Source organism: Platalea leucorodia (assembly GCF_965183815.1).
Source record: "Platalea leucorodia genome assembly, chromosome: 7".
Classification (NCBI taxonomy): Eukaryota; Metazoa; Chordata; class Aves; order Pelecaniformes; family Threskiornithidae; genus Platalea; species Platalea leucorodia.
Window position 1 is genome coordinate 27,015,125 of NC_138829.1, and position 17,931 is coordinate 27,033,055.

The 17,931-nt window shown below is 53.9% G+C and overlaps 1 protein-coding gene across 8 annotated transcripts; it reads left to right on the forward strand.

Annotated features, from left to right (window-relative positions):
* The first annotated feature begins 1,948 nt into the window (after window positions 1–1,948).
* ABCD4 (ATP binding cassette subfamily D member 4) lies at window positions 1,949–17,834 on the forward strand. Of its 8 annotated transcripts, none has more exons than XM_082317703.1 (19): window positions 1,953–2,003; window positions 2,155–2,279; window positions 2,393–2,520; window positions 2,744–2,883; window positions 6,008–6,124; window positions 6,415–6,540; window positions 7,434–7,484; window positions 10,184–10,278; window positions 11,253–11,374; window positions 12,239–12,330; window positions 12,508–12,597; window positions 12,865–13,073; window positions 13,368–13,459; window positions 13,671–13,707; window positions 14,885–14,934; window positions 15,219–15,271; window positions 15,608–15,684; window positions 16,862–16,977; window positions 17,144–17,834. In XM_082317703.1, the coding sequence occupies exons 1-19, from the start codon at window positions 1,957–1,959 to the stop codon at window positions 17,237–17,239; spliced, it is 1,863 nt and encodes a 620-aa protein (XP_082173829.1). In that variant the 5' UTR covers window positions 1,953–1,956; the 3' UTR covers window positions 17,240–17,834. The 8 variants fall into 8 exon arrangements, with proteins under 8 accessions (XP_082173835.1, XP_082173829.1, XP_082173830.1 ...); XM_082317704.1 differs by having other exon boundaries at window positions 12,868–13,073; XM_082317705.1 differs by having other exon boundaries at window positions 17,122–17,188.
* Window positions 17,835–17,931: the final 97 nt, after the last annotated feature.

Below are 17,931 nucleotides of genomic sequence, written 5' to 3' on the forward strand. Positions count from 1 at the left end.
GGATGGAGAGGCACCGAGAAGGCACTTCTCTGTTGTTCTTGATCTTGGCTGCCTTAGGAGGGGTCCCAGGAAAAATCCTGGAGCTGATTCACTAAAGGGAGCTCACGGCATGTGCTTTATCAGGTGGTGGTCGTGGGGTGACAGGGACAGGACAAAGGGCAGGGAGGAGGAGGAGGTAGGAGGAAGGGTTTGGGATAGACAGTTGTGGCCATCTCATCTCTGTGTCAGATCCCCTGGCTCCCTTGGTGCTGGGAAGCCATTTCATCAGCAGGGGAGGGAAGGGGAGGAATATCCCCTTGCCATAAGGTGGGCGAGGGAGCAAAGGAGTCAGTTCAGTCCCAGTAACCACTGACACAGTGACACACGCAATTGCCACAGCTGCAATACTGCACCGTGAGAGGATGTGACTGCCTAGGAGCAACCATCAGCCAGGTCTGATGCAACAGCTGAGAAAAAAAACCCGATCCTTTTAACATAAAAATTAGTCACCGCTGAGGTCAGGTTTTCAGAGAACTGATCTCTGCCCTCTGGAGCTTAACCTTTAGGTATGACTGATAGCATTGTGAATTCCAGCAGTAAAAGAGTTGAGAGAAGGGAGATGAGGGCAAGGAGAAAGGGACACCACTGAGGAAACAGGCTGATGTGCCTTCTTTGCTCCCTGAGTGTATATACTCCGATTTTGTGTTCTGAAGTGCCTGGACCCATGAGCAGATAGCAGCAGAGCAAAGATGAGGGAGACAAGGCTGAGGGAGAAGAAAGAGAGGGCTGGGAGGTGGGGAGCTGCCAGAAGAACGATGCTACTTGGCGTACGGGAAGAGGGACCTAGGGGGTATGTGCAGAAGCCCAAAGCCTCTGCAGGAGCAGCAGCATAAACAGGATGGTAGGTGTGAGAGGTTCTTGAGGAAGCAAAGGACTCCAGCTCGTAGGATCCCTCATCTCTTATCATCAGACTTGTCCAGAAATTGACTTGTGCAGAAACATTTCATAACCCAGAGTTCAGGTGACTATCCAAACCTGGAAAAAGAAAATAGTTGGTTTCTGTATTAAACCCGGCATCGCTGAGAAGCCAGAGAGGGTCAATTCACTGCCACAGCCCACTGCTGCTTTCTTCAAGTCCCCCTCCACCCTCCGGCCAGGTTTTCGCTCTGCCCTGCTCCCTTTCGGGCCGGCGAGCGGGGCGCGCACACGGCCCCTGCCTCACGCTGGGGACCGCTGCCGCGCCCCGAGGTCCCCGCCTGAGAAATCCCCCGCAGGCAGCGCCCACCGCAAGCTTCCACCTCCTTTCGAAGCCACCCGAAACTTCACCGCCTGCCCCAAATCGGCCCCGCTCCTCCCTTCCCGTGTCCCCCGGGGCAAGGGGGCAGGGCCCGCTCCCCACGGGGGCCGCCCCTCAGCCTCTGCGGCCCCCGGAGGGAGCAGCTCCCGCTTGCCCGGCTCCGTCCTCAGGAGCAGAGGCGGCAGCGCCCTGTTTCTCCCGTCCCGCTGCCGGTGGCGGCCAGGACGCGGCTCGACCCCGGAGCCTGCCCGGCAGCCGTGGCCCGGCCGAGCCACGGCCTCCGGGCCTCTGTCCCTGCGCAGGCGGCCGGGACAGCGCAGCTCCGCCGGCGGCCGGCCGTGTGAGCAGGCAGGCGGTGAGGAGGCGACGAGGGACGCGGGCGAACTCCGCGGCCCCGGGGGCGACCGCCGGCTCCGACCGCTCCCCCTCCCTCCCGGCGCCGCCAGGGGGCGCTGTGTCCCGCGGGCAGAGCGGCGCCGCGCCAGGGGGCGCTCCCGCTCGGTCGCCTGCGGGGAGAGGCGGTGCCGGCGGGCGGGGTCTCGATGGTGACGCCGCACCCGGAAGCGCTGGGCGGCGGCGGGCGGCGCGGGGCTCATGCGGGGCGAGGAGCGGTGATGAATATTCATGTCGTAGCGCCCGGGGGGGCGGGGCTTCGCCCGGGCGGGTCCGGCCGCGCGCTGATGGCGGGAGGCAGCGCCGGAGCGGGGGGCGGCGGGGCCGGCGGCCGGTGAGGAGCGGCCGGGCCGGGCCGGGCCGGGCCGGGGCTGCGCGAGGGGCGGGCCCGGGGGTGCCCCCGCGGCCGGGGTCCCGGCGGGGCGGGGGGGAGGTGGGCACCCCCGGGAGCTCACTGGCGGCCCCCGCGTCTTCCTCCGTTGCAGGCCTGCCCCCCGGCTGGACGGGCTGTTCCTGCGGCGCTTCCTGCGGCTGCAGGCTGTCCTCTTCCCCGGCTGGCCCTCCCCGGGCGCCCTGATGTTCCTGACGCTGCTCTGCGTCGCCTTGCTGGGTGAGCCTGGGCGGTGGGGATGGGGGGCTGCTCCCCGTTCCCCCCTGCCCCCCCCGCCCCTCGCCGTGCCGCCGCTGTCCCTCATGGCCTTCCCGTGCTCGCCTCTCCTCCAGAGCAGCTGGTTATCTACCAGGTCGGCGTCATCCCCAGCCACTACTACGAGGTCCTAGGGAACAAGGACTTCTCCGGGTTCCAAACGCTGACCGCCGTTGCCCTGACTCTGATCGTGGTGAACTCCACGGTAAGACAGGCCCCAGGCTCCCCTGTCTGGGGAGGGGAGGGGAAGGCTGCCCGTGGCTCCTGGCGTGATCCTGGTGACGAAGGATCTAGGTCTGCCCTTGCCCTGGTCGGTCGCTACGCGTGGGGCGGATCACTGGACCAGACTGTTAGCTTTTATTTTGTTTTGGGAAATGCTTGTTCGTTTCACTCATCTCTTCCTGTCTGTCTCCTTGCCCTCATTCCAGCTAAAAAGCTTCGACCAGTTTATCTGCAACATGATGTACGTGAGCTGGAGGAAATCTCTCACCGAATACCTCCACAGCTGCTATTTCCACGGCCAGGTCTACTACAGCCTGCATGTGCTGCGCGAGGACATCGATAACCCGTAGGCTGCCTGCGACTTCTCTCAGCCTCTTGCTTGGCTTCTCGTGGGCTGCTCCCTGCCTTTTCCTGACTTCTCTGTGTCTCTGGGTAGGGACTTGAGCCCTGGAAGCTTTTGCCATCTAGGCACAAATACCCTCGCCTGCCCTGGGTGGGAGGTGGTACCTGTTTCTGGGAACTCCTGTGACTGCTGGTCGTGATGGTTTTAGGGCAGGATGTTTCTGTTGCGAGGAAAATGGAGGCCTAGAACAGGGATCTAGTGCTGCTATAAAACATGCTGTCTGCAAACTCAACCCTTGATACGCAGTGTGATGTTGTAAATGGCCTGGCTGGATTCAGAGAGCACTGCCACTCCTTGGCCTTCAGGCAGCCAGTGCGTTAGGACGGTCCCTGTTGTTCTGTTTGAACTTCAGCCCGCAGAGTCTCCAGCGGAACACAGTTTTGTTTAGTTGGGTTTTTAGTGTTTTTGATAACCCACGGGAGCCATGTCCAGGCAGGGCTTTGTTTTGCACTGTATGAGGGCTGCATTTCCTCTTTCCTGTTCCTAGGAAGGAAATGTCAGGGGTGACTTGAAATATGAGAGCAGGAGGAGCATTATCCCAGCCCTCCTTGAGATCCCCTTCCAGTTTGCTTCATGCACTGTCCTGTTTACTGCAGAGCTGCTGATCTACCTGGGCTGTGCAGCAAAGGTTGAATGCCTCCCTTCCTCAAAACTGCCTGCTGACCCTGGCCTTCCAGCCTGTTCTTGCACACAGGACACTGCTGTCATAGTTATGTACTTCGAAGAGCTAAAGATCCTACATTAGATATCATGTGAGAGGTAGAGGCTTTTTTTCCCCTCCAGAGTTTAAAGAAGTTATTAAATACTTGCTGAAAAACTAGACACCATGGGATAACTTTTTCCAAATTTTGTGGCTTTATACAGTTGTTTTGAGACTGCAAGCTCTCCTCCGCTGGAAGGGGCACCCCTGGTCTAGTCATTGCACTGGTGCCATCTGCCACGTTGGTGGCACCAGAGGAGCCCAAGCCTGGGGTTCCCGTGGGAAGTGGCTGTCTTGCAGGGACTCCTAACTGTTGCTAATAGTGGTGACCTCAAGGAGCTGAAGCAGGCTCTGTGCTTCTGCTGCCCGGTGCTCCTGGCTGCCTGTCCTTGCCTCTGTTGCACAGTGCGGTGGTCTGTGTGGCTGCACAGTGAAATCATGCTGGGTATCTCAGATGTTTTTTGTCTGTATCGTTTTTCAGCCAGACCTGTTCCCTGGCTGCTAGGAGACAGCTCGAGTAATAGCAACCGGCTGTGCGCAGGGGGAGCAGCAAGCAAGGAGAGGGCTTAGCTTGGGTCAAACAGCCCTACTGCCACACATGAAATCACAGCTTCATGATGCTGATGCACTTTCTGGCCGCTGTCGGGTTTACTCCCACCCTTGTTAAATGTTCATTTCTGATAGTGTTTTGCAGTGGTATGGAGTTGCAAGGAGAGGTTAAAAAGCCATGCCTGTCACCAAGGCATGCAGCGCTTCCCAGGCAGTGTAGCACATTGGCCATGGCCAGAAGCCCCTGCATACCTGTCTTTTCCTTTGATGGGGAGGGGGGGAAGCAGAGGACAGAGGCCCCTCATCACGTGACTATCCTGCTCAGGTTTATTTTTAACCAGGGAACGTGTTCACATTGTGCAGTGAAATGCAAGAGATAACTGGGTCGGTCTGCTCCGCAGCAATACAGCCAGCTCTCCTGACCTCAGGAGACCAAACATGTGGGATGGCTCCAGAGTATTTTTCATTACCACCTTGCTTCTGCTCAAACATCCAACCTTATTGTTTAGTGGCTTTTTTGGTGCTGCTACAAAAATTCTCTTTATCTTGCAATTCCTTGATGAAAATTTTTTCCCTGCACCAAGTACTTAGCGAATGAACTAGAGCGACGAAGTGACCTCCTGCTATGCAGTGCAAACCAAACTGAGTGTTAGATGCACAGTGTCATCCACCTAGAAGAAATGAAGAGTGAGTTCTGAGCGGCATACAAACACCTGCGGCTCCTAGCAGGGCATTTGAGTTGATGTTTATGTGTTATCATTACACGTTGCTTAATAGCTCGTAAAAAGCAATATCCTGCCATGAGTCTATAGCACAACTTAAATTATAACTTTATGGGAACAATTACAGTCTGAGGAAAAGGAAAAATGATAACTGTAAGGTCAGTCAGGGTGAGAGCTGCCTCAAAATTAAATCCATTGCTGTTCCAGGACTGCAAAAGAGTCGAGAGATGAATGTCCTTGTGGTTGTGCCTGCACTGATGACTGAGCCGGAGTCCAGCCTTGCTCTTCATTCTGGACTCCAGCATTTGCAGTCATGGCCTTTCCACCTGTGCTTAGCGCATCAGACTGAAGCTCTCGTCCATGTGCTCTGGACAGATGAGGTGCTGAGGGAGTAAATAGGCTGAAATCCTTTCTAGTTACCCCAAGTGCAACTCCTGCTCAGCAGTGGGACGGATGGGACTTGTGGGTCTGTCACCCATGTGCCCGCTGCCGAGGGAGCGAGGAGGCTTGGTGCGCTGCTGCCTGCTCTTGTGGGCTGGGGGTCGGTGGAAGCCCTTTCTTCCTTGCAGCAAAGGGACCAGAGGGCATTCCATGCAGAGCGAAGGGACCGGCTCCTGTGGAAGGGTGGCTTTGATGGAAGCATTTGCGAATATCCAATGGCTGGTAGCTCTGGTGCCTGAGATGCAGCACCAGTACTGAAGGTTTAGGGGAGAGTCAGTAGTTTTTGGTAGTACAGGGGTTGGTCCAGGGGAGGAATAAAGGACAAGGATGCAGGGACCTTTAGCACAGAACTGGACAACATTGTTGAAAGTGGAACAAGGGGTTAATACAAGCAACAGGGTGAAAGTAACAGCAGGAGCTGTTCTTTTGGGGTGCCAGGAAGGCCCTTGGGTGGGTCCTGCTGGCCATGGAAACTGTCTCATGTGGGGTAACGGGAGTCACAGCTGCAGGTCCCTCCCAGGCAGGGTTGTTCACTTGCACCCTGTCCTAAGTTCAGGCAATGAAACAGCCTGGCTTGTGCCCTGTTAGGGAGTTAGTACTGGTTCTTGCTCCTGAGCTTTAACAGTGTCAATGGTTCTTTCTTTGTGTTGAACAGGGACCAGCGCATCAGCCAGGATGTGGAGAGGTTCTGCAGGCAGCTCAGCTCCATGGCCAGCAAGCTCATCATCTCGCCCTTCACGCTGGCCTACTACACGTACCAGTGCTTCCACAGGTAAGGACGCATCCTAGCCCTGCTTTCACACCTCTTTCCTAGGCTCTTTTTTAGAGCCTGGCACCCATGTTACAATTCCCCAGACGGATGCTTGTACGTGTGGGTGGGTGGTCTCTGCACTCCAAAGGGAATTCTGCCTTGGGGATGCTGGGGTGTGCAGTGCTGGCCCCTAAACCTCTGTGAAAGCCAAGAGAAGTGACCGTTGAGGGCTCTGACTGCTTGAGCCCAATGGTGCTAGGGTGTCCTTTTGCTTGGATTATTAGCTGACCTCTCTTTCTCCTCCTCTGTAGCACAGGCTGGCTAGGCCCTGTCAGCATCTTTGGGTATTTCATCATCGGGACGATTGTCAACAAGGTATTGATGAGCCCAATTGTGTCTAAACTTGTGCAGCAGGAAAAACTGGAGGGAGATTTCAGGTGAGTCCCAGCAGAACAGCATTTTCGCTGCCTCTTGGCAGCTCCTGCGAAAGCTGTGTTTTTGTCCCCATTCAGCGCTATGTACGCAGCTACTTCTCTTGTCCGTGACTTTCCCCCCACTCGGAGAAAAACTGCCTGCGCAATGCTGCCCCAAAGTCCATGTATGGAGCCCCCGCCACGCTTTTCTCTGCCCTGTGTCATGGCAGGCAGTGCCCTTGGTTCAGTCTCCTGGTTCAGTCTCTGGGCTGCTTGCCTGGTCATTGCTGTTACTGGTGCCTCTGCTAGAGCATTAGATGTGTGGAAGAAAACTGCACATGGAGCTTCCTTGGGTGCAGATGCAAGTTCAATGAACTGCATCTACTGACAGGAATCATGTTTCTGCTTCACCACCAACTTCATGTAGTGCCCAAAACAGCACAGTCTTTCTATATGCTCTGTTACTCATCTCGTGCCCTACCCCTGCAGGGTTGGCTGGGTGTGTGGCAGGGGCTATGCAGCTTTCCCTGGGGCTCAGGGCATCCAGGGACAGCAGCAGAAGCTGGTGTGGCACAGGGAGCCCAGACCAGGGCAGTTGGTTGTGGTGATTCTGTATGGTGGAGATGCTGGGCTGGCAAATGGGAGGGGCCAGGGGCTCAGCCCAGGGGCTGAGAAGATGGGCACAGAGAGCGGGATACCAAACAAATGTGCCACTGAGCTGGCCCAGAATGATGTTTCCTTGTGGTAAGCCTTGGTCTCTGGTGCCTTTTTGACCCTATTGAGTATTTCTGTCACGAGATGCCTCAGGTCACTGCTCTGACAGGTGCAAGACGAGTTTTCTCTAGCAAGGATGCTAGCTACATAATTCACTGGGCATTTGTGCACAATCCTGATGATGTTTTTCTTGGGTTGTCCAGGTTCAAGCACATGCAGATTCGTGTCAATGCAGAACCAGCTGCTTTCTACAGGTTAGTAGTGTTCATTTCTTTACGTCCTCGTAAGGATCATCCCAGCTCGGGCATCCTTGTTGTATTCGTGTATCCCAGAGGAGTCCAAGTATCCCAAGCTGGAGCTTTCTGTCCCCTCCATCCCGCTGCAGCATCATACAGTCCTGATGCTCTGTTCTCCTTTGCATTCTGTGCATCGTCTGCAGAAATACTCCACAGCAGCTGGAGACAACTATCTTTTTCTCTGCCTCCCGTCTAACATCCCCAGAGGCCTGATACAGATTCGGTGCTGGCTTAGATACCATTGCTGATGTTTGCCAGGTCCTTACCTGGAAGATTGCTCAAGGTCTCATTGCATCTTGTCAGGATGTTCCTGTGGGGACTTGTTGCAGGTTGCTTCTGGCCCCATCCTGCTGCTGCTAACCTGTGTGTCTTCTGTGGGTATGCTAGCTGTTGCCTGGCCTCCTTACCTCTGCTTGCTCCTCTGGGTCAGTCTGTGCCCTGACCCTCCCAACACCGTACTGCTACTCCAAATTTGCTCAGTGCCATTTACCCCAGAGCTGAGCACACAGTTGGGAGCCTGGCAGCACCTCCCTGCTTAGTGATGCCCTGAAGTCTGTTGAGCAGCAAGCAGCCTTTAAGGTGTTTCACAGAAATGGCTAGAACCCGGGAAAAGGGCTACGATTTTACCGTAGCTTGTGTTGAGGTGCCTGGTTGGTGGCAGGAGGTTGTTGCTCCTCTCTTGTCAAGTGTCTGCCTTTGCCCTGCGCATTGTGAAATTGCACTTGTGGGAATTTAAGCAAGCAGCAGCTTGCTTCTGTTCTTCCCTGCCTGTGATCTGCATTTGGCTCCTTCATGCTGTAATGACTGAGCATTTCAAGTGGTGTGGTGCTGTCCCCAAAGTGGTTTGATTCAAAATCACCAATTTCATGAAGATTTATATTGACAGGCATGAAACTTTGATTTAAATAACTGAAATCAATCTTGGTTTGCATTGGCAAGTTTGAGTTATTTCTTTGTGGACTGGTTGATTCTTATTGGTTGATGATAATTTTTCTTAATGGAGAAGATACTCTAATTACAGGCCCTTATTTAAGCTGCAGTACTTTTCCTCACAATTTTGCACTTTTTTATTCTATTACTAAGTAGAAAATGGAAAGTGAATTATTATACCAGAAAACGGAATGTCTTAGTTCAGTACAGTTCATTAGTAGAAAAGTTTCACTTGGTGAGAAACTAGAATTTATTGAATTGTACAAAACCAGGCATTTTCATTGTATGAATCTTAATTAAAAATAAAGGAATTTTGTAAAAGGTTGCATTCCTAGAATCGTGCAAGAGGAGGAGCACGTCGCGAGCGGCTGGTTTTGATTGCCGGACTTCTCTAGCTTGTAGAAGCTGTTAGGTCTTGTCCTCTTGCAGCTGCCTAACCATTGTTTTGGCAAAGGAAGAAACAAAACCTGAGCACTGTCACCTTTTTACTTCTTTGGTTTCTAAGCCTTTGGCAAACTTGTTTTAAAAGCTAACCGAATGGGAGGAAAAGCTGAAACCAATACAGCAATGTCTTCTCATCTGCAAAAGAAATAATAGCTCTGGTCCCCGGTGCCTTCCTTGCCTTTAATTCCTTGTGTCCAAGGCTTTATCCTTTCCGAATACTCAGCAGCAAAGATTGCAGCTCAGTAGTTACCTGCAATGGGTTGTAGGGCAGTAATGCCAAATTGAATTCTAACCGGATGTATTTTTAAGAAAGAAGATGTATTTTTCCTAAGAACCGAGAATCTTTAGGACTGAGACTCTTCAAAAATCTTAATTTGTATTTTTTTGTGCAGCTCTTGGCCCTATCTGCTCAGGCCCTAGTGACTCCCGCGTTGCGTAAACTGTGGTGGGAGCGTGGGTGTGTGCTGGGCACAAGCGTGTGTTGGGTGGCAGGGGCAATACATGCCACTGCAGGTGGGAGTCTGGAGCCAGACTTGGAGCTCTCTCTGCATTTTGCCACCTGAGGGCAGCCCAGCCCTTGCGAAGGAGCAGAAGGAGCTGCCACGCTTGCTGAAGGTGGTGGTTTAGAGCCAAGATGTGCGTCCTTGCTCCTGGCTCAGCCTGGCCGTGGGAGCATCGCTGCCAGCTCGGGTGGTGGGCGGCCCCCTGATGCCAGCAGAGATACCCCTGGGAAAGGGGGGGCTGTGGGGCTGGGGTCACCCGCACTGGGGGCTGCACTGCTCGGGGCTTGTCCGTGTCCCACTCCTCCACGGTGGGGAACGGGAAGAGGCGGACTGGGGCTAGCGGCCGTGCAGGCGGTATTGGCTTGCTGTCACCTCCTGAGCTCGCCTCTGCCCTCTCCTTTCTGGCTCCAGCTGTGTAGTGGTGCTGTCCCTCTCTTCCAACCAGGCTCTGCTTGGAAAGTGTGTGTGACCTTGGGTGTGCATTGCTCCAGGCTGGGGCCTCGCTGACGGTGTCCGGCCTTGCCTCACCTCCTCCTGTATGCAACAGCAGCATCCACAGGCTCTGGGAGAGATTTGTAGGGCTGCTTGTTTCAGCCAGAGTTTCTTGGTGAAGTTCTTCAGGAAGGCGCTCTTGGCTGTTCAGTTCCTGCTCAACAAAGAGCTTGTCGCTTGGAGGCTAAGGTGCCAGACCCTTTCCAAGCCTCAGTCCTAAAGCCTGTGCTTTGACCTCATTGCAGTGCTCCCGGGATGTCTGTGGCACGTTGCAATTGTATTTTACAGGGCTGGGCGAGTGGAGCACATGCGCACAAACCGGAGGCTGCAGAGCCTGCTGCAGACCCAGAGGGAGCTGATAGGCAAGGAGCTGTGGCTATACAGTAAGTGGGGGGTTTGGGGGGGAAGTGGGGCATGTGGTAGTTCCATTGCAGTGCCTTGGGAACCCTACTGCTAGAGCAGCAGTGCGGGGTTTTCCTCTCCTACCTCTTGCTGGTGCATGAAAGCCCTGAGGGTGAACAGAGGGTGCCTCCTGCAGTCCTAAATGGGAATACTGTTGTGAAGAAGCCTTGTGGAGAGCAAAGTTGTGGAGGGCCTAGCTAAGTCAGAGAACGCAAGCCCCAAAAGGGGAATCTGCAGGGGTCTGTGCTTTTTGTGGGGCAGATGTTCAATGGCCAGGAAGAGAGGGAAGGGCTTGAGCTTTGGGGAAGAAGACTCTGTATATGTGGTTGGGAGCAGTGGAAACTTCTTTCCTGTAGAGCCTGTCCCTTGTGCATAGTTGTCCTCTGAAAATCACCCTTCTCCCACTGTCACTGGGTCCAGGTTTGGGTGTTAAATGACCACTATCAAGACAGCTCTTCCTCATCTCACCAGCATAGTGAGCTTCTGAGCAACGTAAGGGAGGGAGAGCCCTGAATGCAGGTGTCTGTGTGGGAGTTTAGGGTCTTAAGTCTTTCTGTCTGTCCTGTGCTCCAAGACAGACTTCATGGCCAACCATCTGGCCCCAGAGCTTCCTTTTGGCCCTCCCTCCTGTTTCTTGAGTCATCCAGGCCCCTGAAGAGTGGAAACAAGCAGGCAAAGTGGCTTTTGCCCCATGGTGGTTCCTGAGCTGTCTGTCTGGATGATGTTTCTCTGCTCAGGGCCCTGCCCCAAAGTGCTCTTTGCTTGGCAAAAGGATTTTTCACCCTGGTGCTTGTGCTGTCCTGTGAAATGGGTTCTTCTGCTCTGGTGCATCGTGAAGGGCTGAGGCAAGACCATGGGTCTTCCTCTAACTGAGCTCATAGGCTGCACTTGAGCCTGACTGGGACAGAGGTTCCCACCCTAACTCACTGTCTTCTCTCAATGTGCTTCTGCCCAGTTGGGATCAACACTTTTGACTACCTGGGCAGCATCCTGAGCTACGTGGTCATTGCTATTCCCATTTTTTCTGGGGTCTACAGTGACCTGAGTCCAACAGAGCTCAGTGCCCTCGTCAGCAAGGTGAGCTAAGGGTGATCTCCCAGACCCTGTTGTGGAGGGTGAGTGGGCACTGAGGATGGAGGTTTTGTGTGGGGTTGGTGTCACTGGGGCTGGATGACCTGCAGCAATTGACCTTCAGGTTAGACTGTCCCTGCCCATGGTGGCATGGAAACGGGAGCTTGGAGCCAGCTGGTGTATGATTAACCTGGGGGTGAGAGCTGTCAAGGACACATCTACGTAAGTGTTTCCTAGCTCCGACCTCTGTGTCTAAAAAAAAATGGGAGGTCAGAAAGCCTCTGGCTTTCAGTGGTATGGGTGGTGATTGGGTCCGCACAGTGCTGCAGGTCCAGGTCATGCCCTGGGCTGCTGCCCGCCATGAGCCTGGCCACCTGTGAGGCTGAGCTGGCTTGCATTCGCCTTCCTGACCTGACTCGTTCCCAGATACTCAAAACTGGCTTGTGATAGAGAATGCAGAGCTAAAAATAGCTAAGTGGGCACTGCAGGCTGAGATACCCTGCTTTGAGCCATGTATGGTGCTGGGGCAGGGCTGGCGGCATGGATCTGCACGGCTTAGACGGGGTGAGCGTGCTGGGCCCTGGGCTGGCCAGCAGGCACTCTGTAAACACCATGCCGGGGTGGCAGGAGATGTGTCCACCTGGCAAAAACTGCTGTACTGAGCAGGGAAGCCCTGCTCCATCCAAGTACGGTCATCATCTCCTTTACTCCCACTGCCCTGAGTGACTTCTCCACCCCTCCTTCATATTGCTGGGAATGCTGATGTGGCCAACTGTCTGGAGTCCTTGGCTGCCTCCTTGCAGCCATGGAGGCAGGGGCAGTGCCCCAGCTCAGTGCTGACCCTTGCTCTGGTGTGTGATTTCTCCCCAGAATGCCTTTGTTTCCATCTACCTCATCAGCTGCTTCAGCCAGCTCATAGATCTCTCCAGCACCATGACTGATATAGCTGGCTACACGCACAGGTGAGCTTCTCTGTGGGCAGGCCTCGCAGGAAAGGGAAGTGCGGGACAAGACCCTGCCCAGGTCTGTGCTAAATAAATAAGAAACAGTTGCTCGTGAGCAAGCATGGACAAGTTTGGATATTGTGAGGAGGCTGCTGGAGTTGTCCCTGGCATTCATGCAACCTCTTGTTTGTCTAGGATTGGTGAACTGCAGGAGACCTTGCTGAGCCTTGGCAGAAAAAAAAACGATAACTACTCAGAAGCCAAAGCCAGCTGGGATTTGGATGGGTGAGTCTCCTCTCAGCAACTGGCTGGCTTCTAGCTTACATGCCAGAGTGTGGGGCTGTCACAGGGTGGAGGTGACCCTCGGTGTCTCAGCCTGTTGTATGCATTTGTTTGGAGCAGGCAGTGCTCGCTGTGATTTGTCATTCCTAGAGTGCGTGGGGCAGGGCTGCTGTCACAGAGGCACAGGAGGTCTAAGGTGCCTGATCTTTGCCAATCTCAGCATGATCGCTTACCCCCGATCTCTCCTCCTTTGTCTTGGTGGTGGCCCAGCAGCCATACTGGGGAGGACCCAGTGCCAAGGGACACAGCTTTCCTTATGGAGCGAGTGACGCTCTCGGTGCCATCCTCTGGCAAGCTGCTCATCAAGGACTTGAGCCTCAGGATCTCACAAGGAAACAGCGTGATGATTGTGGGGAACACTGGCACAGGGAAGACATCTCTCCTGAGGGTCCTTGGGGGACTCTGGGAGAGCACGCAGGGTAAGGACTGCTGCTCGCTGCAGCCTTCTCTTTCTCAACCAGGGCTGCCCTGAGTTTGGAAGGTGGCAGTGTGGGGTTGTGAGGCCAGTGCCACCTTGTGATCGTGGATGTGTCACTGATGCATTGGAGCCACCCACTTCTATTGCATACTCTACACTGGCTCTCATTGCTTTGCCCCATGTTGCAAATATACCTTTTCTGGGATTTGTTGGCTACTTCATGGGGCAGGACTGCACAGGGGGTGGTGGGGAGTTGCTGGCTGGCGCTGCAGGCTTGGCATGTGTCTCTCTGCAGGGAGCATCAAGATGCTGACCTGCTTCGGCCCCCGGGGAGTGGTGTTCCTGCCTCAGCGGCCCTTCTTCACTGACGGAAGCCTGCGCGAGCAGGTGAGCCCAGGGGCTGCCTCTGCTCTGGCCCCAGCTCTGCTCTCAGCTGTGGTCATGCCCTGCGAACCTGTGTGCTGCAGAAAGGCCTGCAAGAGGGAGGATGCCTGTGGCTGCTCCTTCCCTCGTGCCTGAGTTCATGCCGCCGCTGTTGCATCTCTGATGGACTGTGTCCAGCTCCCTCTGACATGGCTTCTTTTGCTCTGTTAAACAGGTGATCTATCCCCTGAAGGACATCTATCCGGTTTCAGGTATGTGGAAATGCACTACAGCAATTAGCCAACCCTGTGGTGTCTGCTTCGTGTCCTGTACCCAGTGCAGCTTCTCCCCTACCATGCCCCATCAAGAGTGCACATCCATTTTGCTTTTGTTGCTCTCTGCTTTTCCCTGGAAGATTTACCTTAGTGTAGGTTAAGGTCAGCTCTGTCTTCCCTCCCTTTTGGGAGGGAACATATTCTCTTGATAAGAACATATTATCTTGATGCAGTGAGGACAACCTGGCCATGCTCTGCATGTTGTGCTAGACATGGGATATATGTTGAGGCACCTTGCTGTTGGGATACATCTGTCTGGTACAACCTGCCTTTGGGCAAGCCGTGTTTGCCTTCATCTCATTTTCCATCCACCTCTGTCTTTCACTGTTCCTCTTTTTCAAATTATGTCCCAGGGCCTTGCATGCTGTCGAGGTCAGACTACATGGATCCTTTCTCTCCCCTGCCCTGTTCCCAAACCAGACCATACGTGGTCTGCTGCAGCTTGCAGATGTCCAGGTTTAAGTTTCTGTCTGAGTGAAGCAGTGTACATGCTGCTTTCAAACACTTGGGAGTCACAGTCTTGCAGAGAGTAACTGCAGCCATCAGCTACTGTTGTGGCTCTTCAGCAGCTTCAGAGAGGTCCACGGCAGATGTACAGCCCTTCTGCTCAGCTTCCATAGCTGCTGACTGTACCAGCTCAAGTGCATGTTCTGCTCCACAGCTGGTTCACCCTGAGGTTTTTCCCATCCCACATTATCTTTTACTGGCTGTTACCTGAGCCCTGCTCCCATGACTCCACCACCTGCAGCATAGAGTGGGCAGGCAGCCATAAGAGAGCAGCTGGTGGGCAAGGCTTTGGCAATTGAAGCCTGAATCCTTGTGTTCTGGCTGTGTCCATCTGTGACCATGGACTGAGCCAAGTCTCAGGTGTATCTGTGGAGCCCAGCTACCTCCTGGCATGCTGCTCACAGGTGTAGTTAACACTTTTAAGGAAGGTCAGTCTTTGGGAGCTCTCTGTGTCAGAGCTCAGGACCTGATATTGTTAAGTGGTTGAGTCAGCTACATTGGACCTCAGGAGATCTTCCAATCCTTCCTTCCTTCCACTGACTCCTACTTGCAGCTGTGGCCTCAGCACACATTGCCTCTGCTTATGCTTTACTGCTTTCTCCTCTAGGGTCTGCAGATGATGAGAGAATTGTGCGATTCCTGGAGGTGGCTGGGCTGGTGAGTCCCCGGTAGTGCTGCTGCCTTCTTTCCTGGTGCTGCCAGTGAGGGAAGAAGGGATGAGGTTTTGTGGCAGCACAGTGTGACCATGTGCTGGACATATGCGGGGACACCGTCTGCAGCTGGGACAGGACTGTCCATGGGACAGGCAGAGGAGGAGGGATACAGAGCAACTTCAGCTCAAGTGGGAAAAGAGAGAGTAGCAGGAAGGGGGTGGTTATGCTCAGGGTCGTGGGCTGACAGGGTTGGGGGCTGTGTTCACAAGTCTGCTGTGCTCTCTGCAGACTGATTTGCTGGCGAGGGCTGGAGGACTGGACGAGCAGGTGGACTGGAACTGGTAAGGGAGCTTGCCGTCTGCATGAATTTGGGTGATCCCTCTGGGCGGGGAACACTTCTAAGCAGAAGCATGTTGCTGCTGGACTTGGGAATATCTGTGTCCTGCGGGAGGTGGGCAGTATGCAGGGGCAAAGCCTTCATGCCCCAAGCATTAATGCCAACAGTCACCAGCCATGCTGCTCTGCAGGCAGCTGACTGCGCGCAAGGGTGCCGAGCCAGTCCCAGTGTGGAGGGAGGGCATGGAGGACACACAGGGACAGTTGCTTGCTGGGGTCTCTGATATCAGCAAACAAGCTCTTTTTGTTGAGGGAGATTTTGAATCTTGACCCTGCTGCAGGTATGACATCCTGTCCCCAGGGGAGATGCAGAGGCTCTCGTTTGCACGGCTGTTCTACCTCCAGCCAAAATATGCAGGTGAGTTAGTGACTGCGAAAGAAAAGAGAGGGGAAAAAAATGGGCAGGGCCTTTGGTGTGAAGAGAATCTGGTACAGAGACAGCTTGTGAAATCCCTTCTTTGCTAGGAACATGCTTTGTCTTGGCCATTATTTTAGCAGTGTAGCACACAGAGGATTCAGGAGTGAAAACATTTCATTGTCTGTGTGGAGGGTGGAAAATCAAGAGGCTGTATATAAGACGACATTCTCTTCTTAGGGAACTAGTGATTAATGTTCTTGGTCCAGGTCCGAGGGCACCTGAAGAAGCCCCCTCTCAGCATGCTCACTAGTTGCAGTGTGAAGAAGTGTGCATGCTAGGGATTGTGGTATCAGCTGCCATATCTGAAGCTCGTGAACCTCTGTAGGGTTGTGGAAGCAATGTGGGAAATTCAGCTGTAATGCAGCAAAAGACAAGGAGCAGTGGGAGAAACGGTCCTGAGAGATCACAGAAGCAGCTCCAATGAGCAGATGGGGCTAATTCCTTTGTACACCTAGATTGCTAGTGACTGCTGGGGAGGGCTGTTGGAAGACTTGTCATGAGGGCCAGGGTGGGTGTGGATGAACAGAGCTGGTGTCAGTAGCAAGTAGCCGCATTTACGTACCTCTCTTCCCCTGAAGCCTACGGCATGGCTCGGTGCTGTTTGGGCAGAAGGAACCTGTGGATTGCAAACTAAAAGCTGTAGAGGTGATGTAAAACAAATTGACTTTATCTGCTCCAGATCTGTAGTATTTACCCTTAATTGAGAGGAAGGTGCCTCTGGCTGTCATGGATGCTCCAGGTGGGGTCTGGGCCAGAGGGGTGCACAGGCTGCTGCTCAGCCCAGTGCTCTGGCAGATGGTCTACCTTGAGAAGGTTGCATCTTGGCTTTCACAACGGCAGGGATGAGGCAGTGGCTGGCAGCTGTTGAGGGAGGAATGAGGTGAATGGCACTGGGTGGATGTGAGGGCTTGTGGGGAAGGGCAGCTTTCCCCGGTGACTGACACCAGCTGTGCCAGAGGAAAATCAGAGTCCTTAGGCTTCTCCTCACTTGTCTTATGCAGATGGTCTTGGTAAACTCTGGTTAATATGAAATGTTCTCGGCAGTTGCTGCTCTTTTCCCTAGGGGGAGATGATTGGTTGGGAGAGGAATTTGTGGAATTTATTACTTTTCTCTCAGTGCTAGATGAAGCCACCAGTGCCCTGACAGAAGAAGTGGAGCAGGAACTGTACCGTGTGTGCCTTCAGCTGGGCATGACGCTGATCAGTGTGGGACACAGGGCCAGCCTGGAAAAGGTGAGATGGGGAGACAGCATTCCACACCTCCCTGGTGGTGGCAAGACAGGGGAGGTAGAGAGGGTCCTTGGCAAGCAGAGGGGAGTGACTGAGGCTGGAGAGCCTCAATGTGAGAGGACATGCCCTCATAGAGACATCCCTCAGTCATTGTGTTATTGAATTGCAGTTCCACAGCTGGATTTTGAAACTTCATGGGGAGGGAAGATGGGAGCTCACTCGATGCGAGAAGATAAAGCGGCTCCCAGCTGGGGAAGGATGCTGAAAAACATGCCTTTGTCTGGCCAGCCGCAGAACCTGCACACGCGTGGGAAAGCTCCAAATAGCAGACACAGAACTGCCGAGTCAGCAGCTGTCAACAAGGGATTCATCCAGTGCAAGACCAGTTCTGGATTTTGGTGATGGACACAGAGCCAAGTCTGAACTTATGGTGTGGGGTTCTGCCAGGAGCAGACACATTTATGCCATCCTTCTCCCACCCCCCTTCTCCTGCCTCCCTGCCTCTCATGGGGAAAAAGGCTGAACTGCTAGGCTGCCCGATGAGAAGATGCTGCCTCATGGGGCTTGTAGAAGCAATGGCCAGAGGAACCTCCACTTGTCCAGGATGCAGTGGTGCAAGGCTAGGATGCAGCCTCCTGTTCTGCCCTCTCTGGGACCTCTGTCTCTTTGATACACAGCTCTGCAGAACAGACTTGTGTACCTGTGGCTCTGTTGAGGGTTGTGCTCCCCAGCATGAGCCAAGGGATGCACTGTTAAGGGGGAGAGAATGCTGGCACAGAGAAGGGGCATGTCTCTGCTCTCCTTATGACACAGGATTACAGGTCAAAGGAACATTTTTGTATTAAAGTCTGGGGCCTGTTTTCCAATGATGTTTATGGAGAAGAGTCAGTATTTGTTAACCAGACTGCTGCATCTTTTCCTTCTGGGGTTTGCTTTGGAGGAGATGCTTGTATATTG

Coding starts and splice junctions, on each gene's coding strand:
- ABCD4 (XM_082317703.1), top strand. CDS start 1,957: ATGGCGGGAGGCAGCGCCGGAGCGGGGGGCGGCGGGGCCGGCGGCCG. Junction 6,541..7,433: donor AAACTGGAGGGAGATTTCAG/GTGAGTCCCAGC, acceptor TGGGTTGTCCAG/GTTCAAGCACATGCAGATTC. Junction 15,685..16,861: donor CCTCCAGCCAAAATATGCAG/GTGAGTTAGTGA, acceptor CTTTTCTCTCAG/TGCTAGATGAAGCCACCAGT.